The sequence below is a fragment of the Cygnus atratus genome, chromosome 22 (genome assembly GCF_013377495.2).
Source record: "Cygnus atratus isolate AKBS03 ecotype Queensland, Australia chromosome 22, CAtr_DNAZoo_HiC_assembly, whole genome shotgun sequence".
In the NCBI taxonomy this organism is placed as follows: domain Eukaryota; kingdom Metazoa; phylum Chordata; class Aves; order Anseriformes; family Anatidae; genus Cygnus; species Cygnus atratus.
The window spans coordinates 6,395,251-6,413,008 of NC_066383.1; the positions used below are offsets into that span (position 1 = coordinate 6,395,251).

At 64.3% G+C, this 17,758-nt stretch overlaps 2 protein-coding genes across 4 annotated transcripts; one reads left to right on the forward strand and one right to left on the reverse strand.

Annotated features, from left to right (window-relative positions):
- The first annotated feature begins 592 nt into the window (after positions 1 to 592).
- Positions 593 to 7,649, forward strand: SCN4B (sodium voltage-gated channel beta subunit 4). 3 transcript variants are annotated; one of them, XM_035555878.2, is made up of 5 exons: positions 593 to 716; positions 3,944 to 4,107; positions 4,710 to 4,935; positions 5,098 to 5,227; positions 5,318 to 7,649. In XM_035555878.2, exons 1-5 carry the CDS (start codon positions 665 to 667, stop codon positions 5,409 to 5,411), a joined length of 666 nt encoding a protein of 221 aa, XP_035411771.1. In that variant the 5' UTR covers positions 593 to 664; the 3' UTR covers positions 5,412 to 7,649. The 3 variants fall into 3 exon arrangements, with proteins under 3 accessions (XP_035411771.1, XP_035411772.1, XP_035411774.1); XM_035555879.2 differs by lacking the exon at positions 593 to 716 and adding an exon at positions 808 to 955; XM_035555881.2 differs by lacking the exon at positions 593 to 716 and adding an exon at positions 2,610 to 2,666.
- Positions 7,650 to 7,788: 139 nt separating this feature from the next.
- TMPRSS4 (transmembrane serine protease 4) lies at positions 7,789 to 15,098 on the reverse strand. Its single transcript, XM_035555758.1, has 13 exons — positions 14,958 to 15,098; positions 12,156 to 12,189; positions 11,962 to 12,075; positions 11,692 to 11,844; positions 11,458 to 11,587; positions 10,659 to 10,760; positions 10,519 to 10,559; positions 9,873 to 10,032; positions 9,450 to 9,616; positions 9,068 to 9,163; positions 8,816 to 8,955; positions 8,412 to 8,561; positions 7,789 to 8,174 (listed from the first exon to the last, which is right to left on the reverse strand). The coding sequence occupies exons 1-13, from the start codon at positions 14,964 to 14,966 to the stop codon at positions 8,163 to 8,165; spliced, it is 1,308 nt and encodes a 435-aa protein (XP_035411651.1). The 5' UTR covers positions 14,967 to 15,098; the 3' UTR covers positions 7,789 to 8,162.
- Between the last annotated feature and the right edge of the window lie 2,660 nt (positions 15,099 to 17,758).

The window sequence follows — 17,758 nt, forward strand, 5'->3', positions numbered from 1 at the left end:
TCACCGCCAGCAAATTGCTGCTCCGAGCAGGGGTCCTGCTCTCTAATGGACCGGGGCGGGAAGGTGCAGCTCCATCCTCGCACTTCGCATCACCGGAGGCCTCCATTAGGCGGGCCCCCGCCACCGCCTGTCGGGGTGCGGTGTGCCCAGGGTTGGCTCTAATGGATGTGCCGGTGGGGAGGCTGCTGGTACGCGAACTTCTGTGCAAACAATTACCGGGAACGAGCTCACGGCAGACAAGGGAAGTTTCCAACGCGTTCCCTTTGGCGCCAGCATTTGCTCCCCGCGCCCTGGCTCCGCGTCCTGCTCTGCGGCCGCACAGATGCTCGGAGCCTCCTCGGGCTGCGGGGGGGCTGCGGGGACACAGCCGAGGTGACCCTGCCCGGCTCCAGCCCTGCGTCTTTGGGGGGGGCTTTTCCCATTAGCAAACGATGCCGGGGGGGCGACCTGGGGACACCCCGGGGGCGTGCGGGGGGCGCGGCGAGGGGCGCGGCGGAGGGCGCAGCACCGCCTCCTCCTCCTCCTTTCTCCTCCTCCTCCTCCTCCTCCTCCTGCTGCTTCTCCTCCTTCCCCCCGGCCCGGCTCCGCCCGGCACGGCTCGCCCTCGGCGGGGGCGGCCAGAGCCGGGCGCTGCGGGCAGCCGGGCCCCCCCCGCGCCGCAGCCATGGCCCCGCGCCCCGCCGCCGCCTCGCCGCGCCTGCTGCCAGCGCTGCTGGGTAAGGGACAGGGGAAAGCAGCAGCAGCAGCAGCAGCAGCAGCAGCAGCAGCAGCCACCCCCCGGGAACCGCCGCCCCCCGGGGTGTCCCCCGCCGCCACCGCCACCCCAAAACGGGGGCTCCCCCCGTCCCGGCGCCCGCTTTTTGCCTGCGCCGCGAGGAGCCGGCGGCCGCTGCGCGCTAACGCCACCGTCTCTGCTCCGCAGCCCGAAGCACTGAGGATAAGTGACTTGTCCAAGGTGACTTCGCAGCAGGGTCCGGGAGAGGGCTCCGAAGCGCCGGCTGCAGCCCCTGCCCTGCCCGCACCCGTGGCTCCCAGCACCCCAGCTGCCTCCTGCCGGCGCTGCGGCTGCGCCCCGCTTTGCCCTGCTCGGTGCTGAGCCGGGTCCGCTGCTGGCACCCGCCGGGGGACGGCCGGAGGGAAGCAGCCGCTGCTGCAGCACGCCCGCCGACAGGTCGTCCTTTCACAGGGCGTTTTGTAAAAGAGCCGTCTGCATGCGCTTCTGCCCAGCTCGGGGCGAACCCGCACCGCTTGGAGCATGAGCCCAGCCCCGGGTCCGGGGAGGTCCCCAGTTCCCCTGGGGGCACGGAGGAGGAAGGGGTTTGCGGCCATCCCCTCCCTGCTGCAGCCCCTGGGCTGCTTCCAAGCCTCCCGCATCAGTGCTCGCCCACCGCTGCACCCGTGCTTGCATAGCTCGTCCTGGTGCTGGTCCTGGTGCTCGTCCTGGTGCTCTGGGGGGCACAGGGAGCCTGAAACCCAAGGCTGCATTTGCAGCGCTTGCTGTTGGGAAACTCCCTTGAAAGGTGTTTTAGAGGGCATAGTCCTTAGGATTATTCTAAGTGAGCTGCAGATGCCAAAAGACGTGTAAGTACCAGGCTGCCTGCGGGATCTGGGTGCTGTTCCCCGGTGACGGTGTCCCAGCTCGATGCGGTGCGAGCTGCTCTCAGCATGGGGCTGGGACTGGGAGAGACTCGGGGGTGCTGGGGACCAGGGAACTGAGGGGGAGATGGGAACTTGTCCCCCAGGCTTCTAGGGTGGGCTGGGAGCAGGAACGGGGCGGGGGGTGTCTGTGCTGCTCTGGGTGCTTTGGGACTCCCCAGGGACTGGCAGCGGGCTCCAGGCTGCACCGGGGAGCCGCAGCATGGCTCGGGCTGTCGGTGCCCGTGGGCAGGGTTAGTCCTGGCTGTCCTGCCCTGCCCTGAGCATGTCCTGCCTGGGCTCGGGGTGATTTCAGCTCCCTTTTAGCCCGTGCGGACAGGAACCTGGGCGGCCAGGCGCGGCTTGCTTGCTGTGCCAGGAGCTCACATTGATTTTTATGGGCGATGGAAGATTTTACGGAACAGCTTTTTCACGGGTGGTGGAGGCATCCGGCAGCCTTCCAGGTGAACCCCATGTGCTCCGCAGGGCCGTGACTCCCAGCCTGGCTTACTGATAGGCTGCAGGTGAAGCGGAGGGCTGCCCCAAAACCTTTGTGGGGAAAGTCTTGCTCTGGGCTACTGCTGCTTTCTCTTGCCCCAAACGCCCACCATCCCTGCCAGAGCAGAGAGCAGGCAGCCAAGGCTCTCAGTAGCCGGGCTGCTGCTCCCTGTCTCTGTGTCTTGTTCCTGCAGGCAGGGGAGGCAGACCCCAACCAGGGGCTTTCCCTCTGCATGGGCTGGCCCCGAGGGGTGCAAAGCAGGGTGCTGGGGTCCAAAGTGCAGCAGCTTTGGGCATGTGGAAAAGTAACAGTGGCAGGTGGCGTGGCAAGTTGAGGCAGCAATCTCCCCTGCATTTCCTCTGGGCTTTATTTAGTGGTAACTTATCGCTTCCGTCTTCCTGAGACCACAGCTTGACAGGAACAGGATCAGCCTCCGTTTACCCCATGCATGCAATTCAGATTACACTGATGGTGTTATAACCGGGGCAGACAGGATTAAAAGTGTCACGAGCCACAAAGAATCATCTTTCCTGTAAGTAACTGTCCCCGTGCAGCACCCTGCCGGCCCCAGCACCCCTGCAGAGCCAGGCTCCCTCCCCTCAGCCTTGCTGCAGGCAGCAGCCCCGCTTCCCCAGGACACTCCTGGCCATGAAGCCCTCCTGTAGCATCCCTGGGGCTGGGCTCAGAGCATGACGAATGCACGAGCCCTCTGTCCACTGGGAGTAGCTCTGTGGTGCTGGAGGAAGCCTCCGTAGCAGAACACCAAGTGCTTCTTGGTGAAGTTAAGTAACTCTTCCCCTGCAGTGCTCGCGCTGCAGCACTGCAGCAGGGCCCGAAGCCCAGGATGCAGGGCTCTGGGCTTGGCTTGGGCTGCGACGTGCCTGGGGAGCTCTTAGCATGGGCATGTGTGGGAGAATAAATCAGCAGCCGAGGAGGCTGCGGGGAGCAGAGCCTGAAGCTGCGGGCAGCTCCTCGGAGTTACGGGGCCGGTGGGGCGAAGTGCCCAAGTCCCCGGGGAAAGCTTTGCAGGGAGGGGTCCCCTCGGTGTCCCAGGTCTGGGAGCAGCGTGCAGGATGCTTTGCCGGGTTGTTGTGAGTGGGGCTGCTCCCCCAGCCCGGAGCAAAGCACCCCCTGCCCGCAGGAAAGGGTTTTTGTGGTGCTGGGGCGGTGCACAGGGGTGCCGGGGGACCCGGCAGCTGTCGGAGGCGCCCTCGGCTCTCGCAGCTGGGCTTGTGCCGGCTCCCTCGAAGCACTGCTCGCTGCCAAGGCAGGGGAGAGGCACGGGTGAGATGCGTCCTGCTCTTTGAAGGTCGTCCCCCAGCTCCAGCTGGAGGCTCAGCTCGGCGAGGCCGGCGGGAGGGGAGGCTGCTCCGCCTGGCGAGCGCGAGCCCTTCGCCGGGGTGGAGGACGGGCAGGCTGGCGGCTGTCCAGGGCAGAAATACTAATTAGTGCGTGAGCTCCTTGCTTGCAGAACAGAGAGCTCTGCTTGGCTTTCGGCTTTTCCCCCCCCCGCCCCCCCCAGCTTTAAGGCTTAGCTGGAGGAGTTGTGGATGACAACTTCTGTGATGATAACATGCGAATCGGGGCTTTAATTTGCATCTTTATCTTTGGTGACGTTCTGGATCCCTTTGAATCTGTGCTGTCTTAAGGCAGCAGACAGCTGGGTTCCTGCAGGAGGAGGATGCGGAGCTGGGGCAGGAGCATTTTCTGTCCCACGTGGCCGCAGCACATGGACAAGGGGCCACCAGCACAGCCCTGCCGTACTCTGGCCGTGCCGGCGCCGTGCCCTCACGCTCTGCTCCCTGCCAGGTTTGCACGTCCTCGCCATCGCCTTGGCCCTGGAGGTGTCGGTGGGGAAGACCAACACCGTGCTGGCTCTGAACGGCTCCGACGTCCTGCTGCCCTGCACCTTCACCACCTGCATCGGCTTCCAGGACCTGGTCTTCACGTGGTATTTCAACTCGACGGAGATGGTGGGTGGCTCGCCGGGCTTTGCCTCTTCTCCTGGCAGGTCCTTTCCAACGATCCCGGTGCAGAGCAGCTCGGAGGCTCTCAGCTGGCTGCCCTCCTCCTCTCGCAGGATGCTCTCCTTCTGAGCAAGCCCAGCTCTGGGGGAACAGGGCGGTGCAAACAGGGGGACTCGAGCACCCGTGCATGTCTGTGCTTTTGGAGTAAAGCTCTTCTGCTCTTTCTGCTGCCTCCAGGCTCATTTCTTTCCATAAACTGGTCAAAGTTGGCTGTTCAGGTGCAGGTCCACACTTAGGGCAAAATACGGTTAATTTGCTCCTCCTGTGCTTGCTCTGAGATGCTAAGGGCCGCTCAGATTTGCTTCCAGCCGGGCACGCTCTGCTCTTCAAACAGTTCACAGGAGGGCTGTTGGGAGCAAGTCTGTGCTTATAGCCCCAGAGCAAAGGGACTTCAGCCCTGGTGCTCCTGCTTTTGCATGGTCCGTGCCATGGCTGCAAGAGGGAGGCTGGCCTGCTGCACCTGCGGTGCCGGGGGCGCCGGGGTCCCCATGTCTGTGGAGCGCTCGGGGTCCCTCCGACCCCGCCGTGCCGCACCCCTGCCCCTGCAGATCTACCACGGCAAGATAAAGAGCAAAAGCTCCGAGCCCTTCCTGGTGAGCCGCAACCCGCGGGTGGAGTTCGTCGGCTCGACGACGGGGAAGGACAACAACATCTCCATCGTGCTGAAGGACGTGGAGCTCAGCGACGCCGGCAAGTACACCTGCCACGTCAAGAACCCCAAGGAGAAGAACGCGCAGCACAATGCCACCATCATCCTCACTGTGGTCCACAGGAGTAAGTGCCGGCCGGGGTCCTGCTCCTCCGAGTGGCGGGGGCGAGAAGCCGAGGTGCCCCCGGGGCTCCTAGTCATGGTGGGGTGCAGGGTGCTGGGGGGGCAGCGCTGCTGGGACCCCCCCCACCCCATCCTGAGGTCCCTCTGCACCTTGTCCCCGGCAGTGGAGGAGACGGACAACACCCTGACGCTCATCATCGTGGGCGTCGTGGGGGGGCTCTTCGGCCTCCTCATCCTCTTCATGCTCGTCAAGAGGGTCGTCCTCTTCATCATCAAGAAGACGCAGGATGGGAAGTGAGTGCGGGCGCCGGTCCCTTGGGGATGCTGCCGGGGAGAGGGGGGTTTGGGGGCCGGGGGTGTCAGCTGCTGTGTGCTCTCCCCCAGGAAGGAGTGCCTCGTCAGCTCCTCGGGCAACGACAACACGGAGAACGGCCTGGCGGGCTCCAAGGCGGAACAAAAAGCCCCCCCGAAGGCATGAAGCAGAGCACGGAGCCCCGGCCCCCAGCAGGGCAGGGGGCTGGGATGGGGAGAAGCCTCTCCCTTCTGTTTCCTTTCCGAAATGCCGACGCTCGAGACACGTTTCTGTTACACACGTGCCTGCAACCTGCACCGCTTCTGGGACACGGCTTCGGCTGCCGCGGGGACGGGGGCATCCTGCAGACGGGGACAGCGCTGGGACGAGGGAGCCCCCTGCCCTGCCCTGCCCTGCACCGAGGGAAGCGGGGCTGGGTGCTTGGGCAGCCCGCAGTGGGTGCTGTGTGTGCCGTGCACCCCTGGGTGCAGGGCAGGGGGTGGCCGGGGGGCCCGGCGTGCCTGGGGGTCAGGGGTGCGATGAGATTGGGGTGTCTCGTTTTCCTCTGATGCTGAGCTTCGTGTGGGTGGTTGGGGCAGCAGGGTGAGGGTGCGCAAAACTCACCGTGGGGCCATGGGGCTGGCACATGGGGCAGAGTGGGGGTGAAGTGGGGCTGCAGGAACAGCTCGGCTTCAGCTCCTCGGCTGGCACCCCGCGGGGGCTGCCACTCCGGGGTCCCTCCCTGGGCTGCTGTCGGTTCTGCCCTTCCTCATCCTCCCCTCTCCTGAAGGCAGGGATGCTTTCAGGGCCGAGCGGCCAGGGCTTAACTCATTAGGCGGATATTTTTATATCAGATTCCCCTGGGAAAAGGGCTGGTTGCATTTCCCTCTCCTGGAGGAAAACTGGCACGGTCGGGCCCTGGCGAGAGGAGCAGGGCCAGGGCTGCCCCATCCCAATCCCGGTCCTGCCACGGGCCGGCGGGGTGACCCTGGGGCCTCGGCCGTGCCTCAGTTTTCCCCATCTGTAAAAGGGGATACCAACAGGGCTCTGCCTCTCAGGGCTCGCTGTGAGGCTTCCCCGGCTCACAGCTGAGAGGTGCTGCAGGGTCGCTGGGTGAGGGGTGCTCAGGAAGCCGGGGGTCCTTGCGGAGGCTGCCTGCAGCGGGGATACAGGCCTGGAGCAGCAGCGTTAGGGAGCTGTGTGCCTGCCGTCGTGCTGCCCCTGTGCAGGGGACCCCAAAAAGCCTCCCTGGGCTTCTGAGGAAAGGAGAACTGTAGCACAAACCAGCCTTTTTCCCAAGGGCTGCAGCTGGACGTGGAACACGAAGGGGGACGAGTTAACCCTACAGATGCAGTTCAGGTTGTCCTTTAGGGCGCGATTTGTTCCCTGCCGGTTTCCCCTCCACTCGTTGAGGCAGGATGGGGCTGTTCCCACCCCTTTCCCAGCAGCAAGAGGGGAGCATTGCACTTCCCCAGCCACAGAGGCTTTGCACCAGGAGGGGAGGTAGGCGAGGATTTGGGGGCAGAGCAGAGGAGGAAGGCTGGGGGCTGCCTTACCCGACAGCTGCAGGGCATCCCTGACACACAGGGACACGTGGGGACAGTGGCCCGGGGCAGGTTTCCTCGGCTGCTGGTTAAATGGGAGCTGAGCCTAGGCTCCCACTCCCCCCCTGCCCCTCGGGACCCCCAGGCGAACCACTGGTTCCTGTTCTTCAGTCTTCCCATCTGTGAAATGGGCGCAGCAAACCCCATTTACCTCCCAGGGGGTGCGAGGCTCCCCGCGCCGCTTTGCAACGTGCTCCGAGACCCCAGGGCGAAAGGCAGGGTGCTGCCAGGTGCTGTGGGGTGCCCTCGTCACGCATGAGAGCTTGGGAGGAAGCGTGAGACCTCCCCGCCGCCCCCCGAGCCCCCAGCCCACCCTCGCAGAAATGGGAGAGGACGGCGAGGGGAGGAAGGAGTTTTTTTAAAAGAACTGTTTTTAGCTGTCCTAACCCGTCAGCCTTTTTTTAGACGATACCTGGCCCCAGCTCCGCATACCGCGGGATATGCAGTGCCGTACTATGCATGGATTGCTCCTCTGGCTTGATGGACGACGTCAACATAACCAGTTTGGGAAATGCAACTCTATCTATGCACGTGTGTGTGCGGTGTGGTGGGCTCGGGGGGAGCAAAGGGGCTCGTGCCAGCTCTGCTGGGGCTCCCTGCAGCCACGGGGGCTGTGCCAGGGCGAAGGCAGGGCCAGGGTGTGAGCTGTGATGGCCACATACGTGTGTAAGCATATATAAACACATGTAGGGATCCCTGCAAATCAACACAGGGTGTGTGCCACACACTCTGCGACGACTTCTAAGGCATTTTGCACTGTAGGGGTTTAGTTAGCTTTGCCTTGAGTGAAATAAAGTTCGAGTTGACCGGGAACCTCTCCGCTTGGGACTGCTGTGGGTGTTCATGGGGCTGAGCGGCGGCAGCTCGGTGCCTGCTCGTCCCGGGCTGGGGGCTGCTGCTTCCCAGCAGGGTGCACAAAAATGGCCCTGCGAGCAAGTGGGACAAAGCCTTCCGAGGCTGCATGAAAAAAAAACAAGTCATTTCTTTTAATGGGGATAGCACAACCATCATTTCTCTCTGTAAGACAATAATGAGCAAACAGCAGCATAGACCCTGACTGTGCAGGAATCTGCACAGGGCAATAAATTAACCTCTCTCCGGAAGGGAGCTTGAGCCACTCGGATTCCTTCATGGTATCGGTGGCCGCTGCTCCGAGCTGCCCTTTGCCTCCTTGGGCAGCCCCTGGTGTCCTCGGCCACGGTGCCTGCGAGGGCTCAGGAGGCACTGCTCAGCTCCAGCACTGTGAGTTTGGTCCCAGCTGCTGCTGGAGCCGAGCCAGCCAAGAGAACAGGGACGGGGAGGGAGGCTGGGGGGGGACCTGTCCCAGCAGGTCTCAGAGCTCTGACTGGAAGCAGAGAGAGAGGGAGAGAAGGAATTGCAGAGGGCAGCCTAAATAGTCGCATCATTAAGTTGCTGGTTTGGGTCCCAGCAGCTCCAACACCCCTCATGCCCCAGCAACCCCCATGTCCCATCACCTCACTTCCCTTCCCTGTAGTGCCACCGAGGAGCCCATGACCACCCCGAGACATGTGCCAAGAGCCGCACACGTGGCTCCTGTGGCGTTGGGTGCGGGTGCACTGACCCTGCGGACGGCGTAGATCCAGTTGAGGTAGGCTCGGACGCCGGTGTAGACGCCGGGCGTGCTGGGGGTGCCGCAGCCCTGGCCCCAGCTGACGATGCCCACCACCTGCCAGTGCCTGCCCAGGTACATCAGGGGCCCGCCGCTGTCCCCCTGCCAAGGACGAGTGCCTGAGCAGGGCCGAGGAGCCCCTGGCTTGGTTCCCAGGGGTGGGAAAGCAGCGGGGAAACCCAGCGCTGTCATCGCACCCCAAATCACTCGGGACTCGGAGCAACTTCCCAGGACCGTGGCTCATCCCTGGAGCTGGTTTATCAATAGATGTGGAGGAACCAGCCCCTTCTTTGAGGATCAGGCCCCCCGCAGGTGCTCTGTGCCGGGGGGATGCTCGGTGCCGTGCCGCCCCTCACCTGGCAGGTGTCCACCCCGCCCTGCGGCAAGCCAGCGCACAGCATCTTCTCCGTCACCTCCCCGTGGTACGCAGCCAGGTTGCAGCTCATGGTGTCGACCAGCTTCACCTCCGCCTGCTGCAGGGTCTCCGACAATTTCCCTGTGCAAAATCCAGCACGGCCACTCAGGCGAGCCAGGAGCAGGGAGGAAGGGCGCTGCTGGGGGGCTCTGCCCTCCTCCAGGGGTGCATCCCTCGATGCCGTCCCGCTCACCGTGCTCCTTCGTGTAGCCCCAGCCTGTCACCCACAGGGACGTGCCTGGCGCCAGCTCCTCGTCGAAGTAGGGCAGGCAGATGGGCTTGATTCTGTCTGCGAGGGAGAGGCGAGGCACAGGAGGCATTCGGTGAGGTGCCCCTGCCCAGCCTGGCTGCACCCCGTGCAGCCAGCACAGCCCGGGCAGTTAATGCCTCGATCCCCCCGCACCCTGTGCATGGGAAGCCCAGGACCCTGGGTGCTTGCACAGCCGGGTGCGAGGCGCTAGGAGGCATTTAGGTGCTAAGGCAAGGCACTCCCTGCACCGCTGCTTGGTGCCTTGGCCACCCGTGGCCTCGCTCTCCTCACCCAGCCCCTCGGGGTGACGTGCACCATGTGTCACCTGAGACCTGCAGGGGAGACTGCAGCTTCACCAGGGCAATGTCGTTGCTCTTGGGGGACGGCGGCGTCACCTCGGCCAGGAAGACCTTCTCCACAGCCAGGGTGGTGGAGCCCGAGAGGAGGTCAGAGCCAACCTTCACTTGCCAGCTCTGGATGATGGGGTTGTTCCTGGGCACGGACATGTGTTACTGCTCCTGCCTTTCCCCTCTGTGACTGCTGCGGGGACAGGCAGCAAAGCCCTGCCTGCACGCTGCCCTGCTCAGCACCACCCAGCTGCGTTGGACCAGGGGGCACAAAGCCCTGTGCAGGCGTGTTAATTAGGGAACATTTGATCAACACACGGCCTCAACCTACCGCCAGAGAGAGGAACCTGCCCCCGGGGAGCCCCGGCATGGCGCGGTGCCACGTGCACTGGCTGACTCACTTGAAGCAGTGCGCCGCGGTGAGGATCCAGCTGGGGTCGATGATGCTGCCCCCGCAGATGTGCTCCGTCCTGTACTGCAGGCTCACCTGCCACGGCCATGATTCGATGGCCGCCGGCCTCCCGCCCAGCACGCGCGGCGTCCTCGCGCTCTCGCCGCAGCCTTTGGCCGGGTGGCGCGGAAAGGGGGCAAAGCGAGACGTTAGCTCTGGCGGCGGGGAGGGAAGGAGCCTGTGCTCTGCTCCTCTCCACCCACAGAGCATGGAGGTTTTGCTGCCCGGGCACCTCGCCCCTCGTGATGCTGCCCATGCCACCCCGTGGTGGGACACTTGGCACCCCCCTGTTTTGTTCTCTATTTGCACAGCTCATCCCGGCCTTCCCTCCTCCAGCCCACCAGCTGGCTTTGTTTCATCAGGGTAACTCATCACCAAAACCAAACCCATCCCGGCAGCCGGTTGAGCCTCTCCTAGGTGTCTCAATTTTTCTGCCAGCTTAGCACCACTTAAACCTAAGTTTTCTCGTGCAAACAGTGAGCAGGGAAGGGCCGGGCCGAGGGCCAGAGCCCAGGTCTCGAGGCACAAAGGGGCCGTGCCGGGAACAGCAAGAGGCTTTGCACACCCGCAGGGCGCAGCCAGGTCCCCGTACTTACTGGAACAAACGAGCGAAACAACCGATCCGGAGAGGCATTTCCTGGAAGAGGGAGGAAAAGGGCTGGGTTCGGTGCAGAAGTGGCCCCGGCTTGGCGCCGGGCAGGCTCCCACGGGTGGCACGGCCCCAGCGGGTGCTCACCTGCCCGGCTTGGGCACCTGCAGGCTGCCGCCGCTCAGCACCAGGTCGCGGGGAGGCAGGGGCTGCCCCGCGCCCGCCTCCACTGCTCGGAAGGTCGGGGTGCTGGAAGAGAGGGGGGCGCGGGTCAGAGCATGGCACGGGGGTGCACGGCCCCGGCTCAGCGTGGGGATGTTGGGAGAGGGCTGGGGCTGGTGCTGGAGCTCCTCTGGGAGCCTGGGAACCTGGTTTGTGGCTCGGGCTGAGCCAAAGGTGGGGTTACGCAGTTCTAAAGGGGTGGAGGCTTTACAGGCAGGTCCCAAATGTTCACCCATGGCCCCGACAAGGAGCTGGCAAGGTGGAGAGGAAGCACGAGCTTAGGAAAGGGGATGGGACGCTTGGCAGAAAGACCCCAGAGGAAAAGGGGCTGGGGGGACAGGGAAAGAGGACACCAAGAGAGGGCAGCAAACCTGGTGTTATCACGGACCCCCCCCCTCCAGGCTGCCCAGGATCCAGGCACAGCTGGGGCTCAGCACCGCGCTGCAGCTGTGGACCCCAGCCCTGCCTGCACCTGTGTGCAGCACCCCCGCTCAGCACCACACACCAGCCCTGCTGCAGCTCCCCTGGGGCTTGCCAGGCTTTGGGAGCAGGGCAGGGTGGGGATGGTGCTGGGGTCACCGAGCACGGTGCTGTGCTTGCGTGGGCTGAGCCCATCAGAGCAGGGCTCTGAGTGCTGGGAAGGCAAACCAAGCCCCACGAGAAGTGGTTTGTGCACCACAAAGAGGGGAAGGAAGGTGAGGGTGCGGCGATGGCAGCCCCCCACCTCCTGTAGCCCATTTGCTTGCACGCTGCCTTGGCCAGGGCCAGGTTGAAGTGGTCGTGGCAGACGCAGGACCAGGCTCCGGTGTTCCTGTTCAGCACCTGCAGGATGGATCTGTCCCTGGAGAGGCGGGCTGCGGGGAGGCACACGGTCACCTTTGTCCAGGGGGGACTTGGGCAGGCAGGGGCTCGCTGCAGCAGCTGCAAGCAGGGCTTTTATAAGGCGCCCGGGACTCACCACCAGCCTGTGGCCCCTCGGGGACGTGCTGGGGACATCTGGCCTCGTCCTCACCGTGCAGGCAGTCTGCCTCCCCGTCGCAGACCCGCCTCAGGGGCAGCAGCCTCAGGGGCTGCTTGCAGAAGAAGTAGTGGTAGTCCAGGTAAGCCTTGACTGGGGGCACACGGGGAGCTCAGCGCCGAGCTGCTGCTGCCGGCGGGGCCTCAGCGGGACGGTGGCAGAGCCGCCCCCAGCCAAGCCAGGAAGAGGGAGAGGGGAGCAGGAGCGCACCCAGGAGCCCGATCCCAGCCAGGCAGGCGAGGCTGAGCACGACCACCAGGACAGGGATGCCGACCCGCATGAAGGACCGCCGCACCGAGCAGGTTTTGGGTCTTCTGCTGGGACCTGCAATGCAGAGGAGGGTGGCTCTGCCCTGCCTGCCCCGCCTGCCCCCCTCCCAGCACCCCGGTCCCCGTGGGCATTACCTCCGCTGCCGTTCAGCCGCTCGGAGGCTGAGTCCTGCGAAGCAGAGGGGAAAAGCAGTCAGTGGGCTGGAACGGCAGGAAAAAGGGGATGGCAGCTGGGGAAGGGTCTGCAGCAACATGCCCTGCTTGTCCCATGGTGATTGCCACACTGAGTGCCAGGCTTAACATGCCCTGTCCCCCCCTGGAGGGCAGCCAGAGAGCACCAAGCACCAGCTCTGCCTGGGCAGCCCAGGGACCGGCTGTTTTTTGGCTCACTCGAGGCCCGTGGGCAGGATTAGCTGGGAAACTGCCCCAGCCTGCAGCCGAGGTTGCTTCAGAGTCCTGCTGGGGATGGAGGTGGCGGCAGGAGGATGCCGGGTCCCAGAGCAGCACCACTCGGGGCGAGCAGCCGGGTCATTCCCCGGTTGTCACCAGTACAGCTCCAGTACCCAGCTGTTCGGTCACAGATTTATTGTCCTAACGCAACGCAGGCTTAAAACTTCAGATTTTATGAAAGCAGCACTTCCTGATGCACCAAGAAACCCTGAGTCAAACCGCGTGTGCCTGCCGGGCCGTGCCACCCGGACATGTCACGGCGGGGTTTTGTTCCTCACCCGGCCCAGTCTGGGGACAGAAAACCAGTGGCACAGCCCCAGTCTGCTCCAGCAGGCATGGCTGTGCTCACACAGGGCTGGCAGAGCTGCCACAGGACCCAGCGCTGGGAACGAGGGCTCTGGGGGGGCTGTGCTGCTGCTAGGAGACACGGCAAACACAGCTGTGCACAGGGCACTGATCCTGCTCGGTTCCCTCCCGGCTCTTTGTCCGTACCAGCTCCTGCTGGCAGATGCCCGGCTGCAGGAGGGAGGCTGCCGCAGGCTGCACCTTGCCCAGCGTGGTGCTGGGCTGAGCTCAGAGCCCCGCTGGGTGGGTTTCAGGCGGACACTGCGTGTTCCTCCTGCCCTGTTTCGCACCCATGTTTGTGCCGTGCAGCTCGCTGTTGCTTCCTGATAGTGTGCGTTTTGCAGGCAGCCTCCTGCCTTCGGACGCGGTGGGGTGCAGCTCTCCTGTGCCCCATTTAACGCCCGTCCAGCCCGGAGTGAGGCCGCTTCCTTAGCTGTGCTTCTGGACCCTACAGGTAAGACTTGAGCTTTTTTTGCAGGGCCTGGACCCAGCGTGAATAGGTAAAGGAGACGAAGATGACTGCAATAATCCCACAGATCCGGGCTCTGAAGAGCAGTTCGGGATGGCTGGAGATGCAGGACAGCTGGAAAGGAGCCGTGCTCCAGCCCCAGGTTAACACACAGAACGTTTCCTCCCCATGGTGGCCCTGCTGACCACTTGGGCTGCTGGTTTGGGCTGCTCCGGTGCTTGGGAAGGAGAAGTGTCCTGTGCAGGGCAGGGCTGGATCCTGCCCATTGCTGGTGGGGCCGTGGGGCTGTGTCTGAGCCTTCTGCTGCCCGGGCCCCCTGGAGAAATTCCCTCGAGCCGGCTGCTTATCGGCACGCACGGTGCCTGCAGCACCGCAGGGAGTTTTGCAACGCCGGCCCGGCTCGCTCCCAACGCCACCTCCGGCCTCCAGCGGAGCCGGCCGAGGGCGTGCAGGGCTGGTCCTTCCTGATGCTGGCCTCCTGTGTCATCTGGGGCTGGAGATGGCCCAGATAATGGGATGCTAACGGTTCCTGCTGGAACGGTCCCAGGGCCTCAGCTGAGGAGCACCGGGGGGGTCCAGGGCAGACCCAGGTGGAAGGGGCGACGTGGAGGTGCTGCTGCTTGGAGCAGGTATTGTCCAGTGTGGATTTGGTTTGTATTTCTTTCAGCCCATGAGCATCCTCACTACAAAATAGACTTTTCCAAGAGCACCCACTTACTCCGAAAGCCACCCTAAAAGCAGGAGCTGCGCCGGTTACATTCAAAGCAAGAGCCGTGCCAGCTCCTGCAGGGGGTGTAAGCACGTAATTTCCTTGGGAACCCTTTGCTGCCGTACCTCATTGTGCTCCTGTACCCATTGTCTGGAAGAACATGAATACAGCTGTGACCCCCTCGGCTGGGCGAGGGCAAACACCAGCCCGGGAGCCGTGGGGACCCCGATGAGTTCTGTGCTCCTGAGCAAGCTCAGGGGGGATGCTCCCGTGCAAAATCACTTCCGACACGGGTCTCTGGGCTGTGCACGGCGCGGTGCTCTGAGTCCGGCTAACCCCATGGCTGCAGGGGATTTAACCCACGGCTGCGTGCGGGTGTTGGTCCTACGCAGGGGCCAAGCTCCTCGTCCCGGTGTGTCACCGCTGGAGGGTTTTGAGGTGCCACAGGCCGGGCCACGCACGGCTGCTCCGTCAAGGGAGGCTTTTCCCTCCCGGGGAGGGGCTGCGTGCCAGGCTGGGGCTCGGTGGCTGTGGCTTTGCTTGAGGGAAAACAAAAAAGCACTGTGGAAAGCGGCGCTCAGCACGTCCCCTGCCCTGCGAGGCGAGCAGAGGCACCCACCGTGGAGCTGCGTGGGGATCAGCGCTCTTTGGGGCCAGGCACTCCGAGGGGCGCGCTGCCTGCCCTGCTTGCCCCCTGCTCGGGGACAGGGCCAAGAGAAACATCCCGGGGACGCCTCTACCCCCACGGCAGGGTGCTGCTGCTGCAGGTAAAGCCCTGTCCTGCCCGGGCGGCAGCAGCTCTGGGCTGGGGCTGCCTCTTTGCCCCTGCGAGGGGGGTGACAGCATGGGTCCCCCCCAGCAGTCGGGCTGCGGGCAGCAGTGGCACCGGCTGCCCGTACCCAGGGGAAGGAACTGGGGGCTCGGAGAGGGGCAGAGGAGGGGGAGCGGGCTGCCAGGCACTCACCATGTCCATTGAGCTCCCGGGGGGGGTCTTCTGCCCACAGAAACTCAGCAGAAACCCTGGGCACGGGGAGGCCACGGGTGCCCCAGTGCCCAGGGAGCCGGGGCCGGGGATGCTCCCAGCGCCCCGTGCCGGCGCTGTGCTAACACTGGGGCAGAACCGCCCGAGCACTCCTTAAAACCCACAACGGGAGTTGTGAAACAGGAATTATGATTTGTATTGTAATATAACACCGGTCTATCAGCAGCACCATCACCTCTGCTAATCTCCGGAGGATCGACCGCTGCGGAGTGACTCACCCGTGGAGCCACTGTCACAAAATAAGTTATCGAGTGAGCTGACCGACAGAGCAGGATTTTTTCGTGCCCCTCTCCCGATGATGAGAGGAACCACAGCCTCCCCGCTCTTTGTCCAGCTCTTCCGCGTTGCGCCGGGCTGTTTTAAATAGAGATTGTTGTAGGTGGAGGAGGAAAGGAGGAGAGGCGATGCGTGAGGTTACCGGGCCGTCGCATGCCCCTGCCTCTAAGGTCACTCGGTCTGCATGCGCCTGCAGCACCAGTGACGTGGGGAGGAAAGCGAGCGGTGCTGGGGAGGTGACCCGTGGGTGCAGGCGTCCGGCTGCGTGGGAGCTGCTGCTGCTGCCCCAGGCTGGCTGCAGGAGCCCCAGTGAGCTGGACGCAGCAGAGGTTGCTGGTGGCTTCTCCAAAGTCCCTGCCCTGTGGGGAAGAAGGATGTTCTTGGGTGGGCAACCCCCCATCGCTGCCCAGCGCTGGATGAACTCGCTGATGTTGCACAGGATGGCAGGGGTGGGCAGAGGGGTTGCAGCCCCCAGCTCTGCTTCAGGAGAGAGCTTTTTTGGGTGCTTGGGCAGCTCGCGGAGCTGTGAAAGTCGTGTGTGTGCGCCTGACATGCGGCTGGGCTGCATGTCCAGGAATCCATGCTTTGGGAAAAAGAGTGGCTGGCTGCCAGGCAGGGCAGGCGTTGGGTTTGGGGGCACAGGAGCCGCTTCTCCAGCTGTGCAGGTTGGTGCAGGGAGAGGGCTGGGGTCAGGGAGGCTGCAGCTTGCTCTCTGGCCCCGTTGGCTCCTGGCTAGAAAGCTTGGCCTGGTGCAGACTCCTGCTGGAAGCGGTGGGTGTGCGGGACGTGCCGAGCAGCTGATTACCTTCCCCGTTTGTAACTGAGCTTTCCCAACAGCTGGAGAGCTGCTGCCAGGTGTGAGCACTGTGCCAGCGGGAAGGCTGCGGAGCATCACGTCCCTGCAGCTCCTCATCCGGGGACGTGTCCCCTCCCCGTTCCAGGCCCCCCCGGTGCAGCGAGGACCCTACCTGGCCTGGGGACTGTTAGCCTGACCAGGGATCCTGGCATCCTCGTCCAGGTAAGGGATGCTGCTCCTGTGCTCACTGGTGAGGATTTGGCCCCCTTGGGGTGTGTGGGGACATGGGCAGGCTGCAGCCTTGTCACTGCCTGTGGGGTCCATGCGGGGTGGATGGGGGCAGCAGCAGCTGGCAGGGGTTGTGTGGTGCTGTGCTGGGAGCTTAGGGCTTGTGGGCAGGTTTCAGGGGCTGTGCACGGCGGTGGGAATTGGGGCAGAGCTCGCATCTGTGCCATGGCTGTGTCAGGGCTGGTGGAGGCAGAGAGCAGCTGGTGGGTTTGAAGGGGCAGCAGGGTGGGGTGAACTCTCCTGCCGGTCTTGGGACCCTGTCCATTTTCAGGGACCAAACTGTCACTTAAAAGCAAAAGCAGCTCAAGAGGTGGGTGCTGCCAGGCCAGCAGGGATGGGGCAGAGGCTCAGCCCCACGTGCAGAGCTGCCCCCCCCGTGCCGTGCCATGGAGACCCCCTCCCAGCGTGGGGCTGCCCCCCAGAGCAACCCAGTGCCCAGCGCTGGCCCCCTGCCCCAGAGCAGCCGTGGGGCAGGAGGTGGCAGTGCAGGGAGCAGCTCTTCCTCTTTTGAGGTTAGGCGAAGGCTTTGAGGAAGGAGCTGAGGTTTGCAGATATTATGTCACAGCCCCGAGCGCCCTCAGGGCTTTGCTTCCTGGAGCACGGCTGCTTCCCAGCCCCAGCCATTCTTACCTGGCCTCTTCCGTGCGAGCCTTGGGGTGACACAGGCAACGTCTGGGGTCAGGCAGGGGCCAGGCAGGGCTGGCCTGAGGCTCTGTGGGGCTGCTTGGGTGCTGCTGGGGCCTTGGGTCTGCAGCACATTGTCCCCAGTGCCTCCCCATCCTGCCCTTCCACAGGCATCACCCCATGGTCCTGGTGCCAAGGGGGACGCTGCTGGGGGGGGGGATCCCTGTCCCTCGGGCTCCCAGCTGTGACAGCAGGGGCCCGATCCTGTCCGCAGCAGGAGCACAGAGCTGCCTGCGTGGGCACGCATCGCCCCCAGCCCTGCAGGGAGGCAAGGCTGAGCTGGGGCACAGGCGAAGGCTCGTCCCTGGCGCGAGGGCGATGCCTGCCAGGGCTCCTCTGCTTTCTCCTCTGGGAACCAGTCGAGCCAGCGGGTGAGGAGCGGTGAGGTGGCAGTGTCACCGGGCGAGGAGGGGACAGGCAGGACACGCCAGGCTCTGCTGCAGCAGCTCCCAGCCCAGGCAGCCTCCAGCAGCTCCCACGGGAAGGCGTCAGGCACCAGGGGATGGACCCCGGGGCAGGTAAGCAGACAGCACTTTTCTCCCCGTACTGAACAGAGGTGGAGATGTTTTCCAGCACAAGCAGGGGCTTGGGGACCTTCCCCTGCCCTCTGCTCTCTTTGGGGCCAGGGTCTCAAGGTCTGGCCACTGCCCTGGCTCTGCCGTGGTGCGGTGCTGCCGCT

Bases quoted from the DNA above. Each gene is read 5' to 3' on its own strand.
- SCN4B (XM_035555878.2), top strand. From the start codon at position 665: ATGGCCCCGCGCCCCGCCGCCGCCTCGCCGCGCCTGCTGCCAGCGCTG. The intron at 4,108-4,709 runs GTGGGTGGCTCG...CTGCCCCTGCAG, and splicing joins ATTTCAACTCGACGGAGATG to ATCTACCACGGCAAGATAAA. The intron at 5,228-5,317 runs GTGAGTGCGGGC...GCTCTCCCCCAG, and splicing joins AAGAAGACGCAGGATGGGAA to GAAGGAGTGCCTCGTCAGCT.
- TMPRSS4 (XM_035555758.1), bottom strand. The intron at 8,956-9,067 runs GTGAGCGGGACG...GATTTTGCACAG, and splicing joins GGGCTACACGAAGGAGCACG to GGAAATTGTCGGAGACCCTG. The intron at 8,562-8,815 runs GTGAGGGGCGGC...CGTCCTTGGCAG, and splicing joins GCGGGGTGGACACCTGCCAG to GGGGACAGCGGCGGGCCCCT.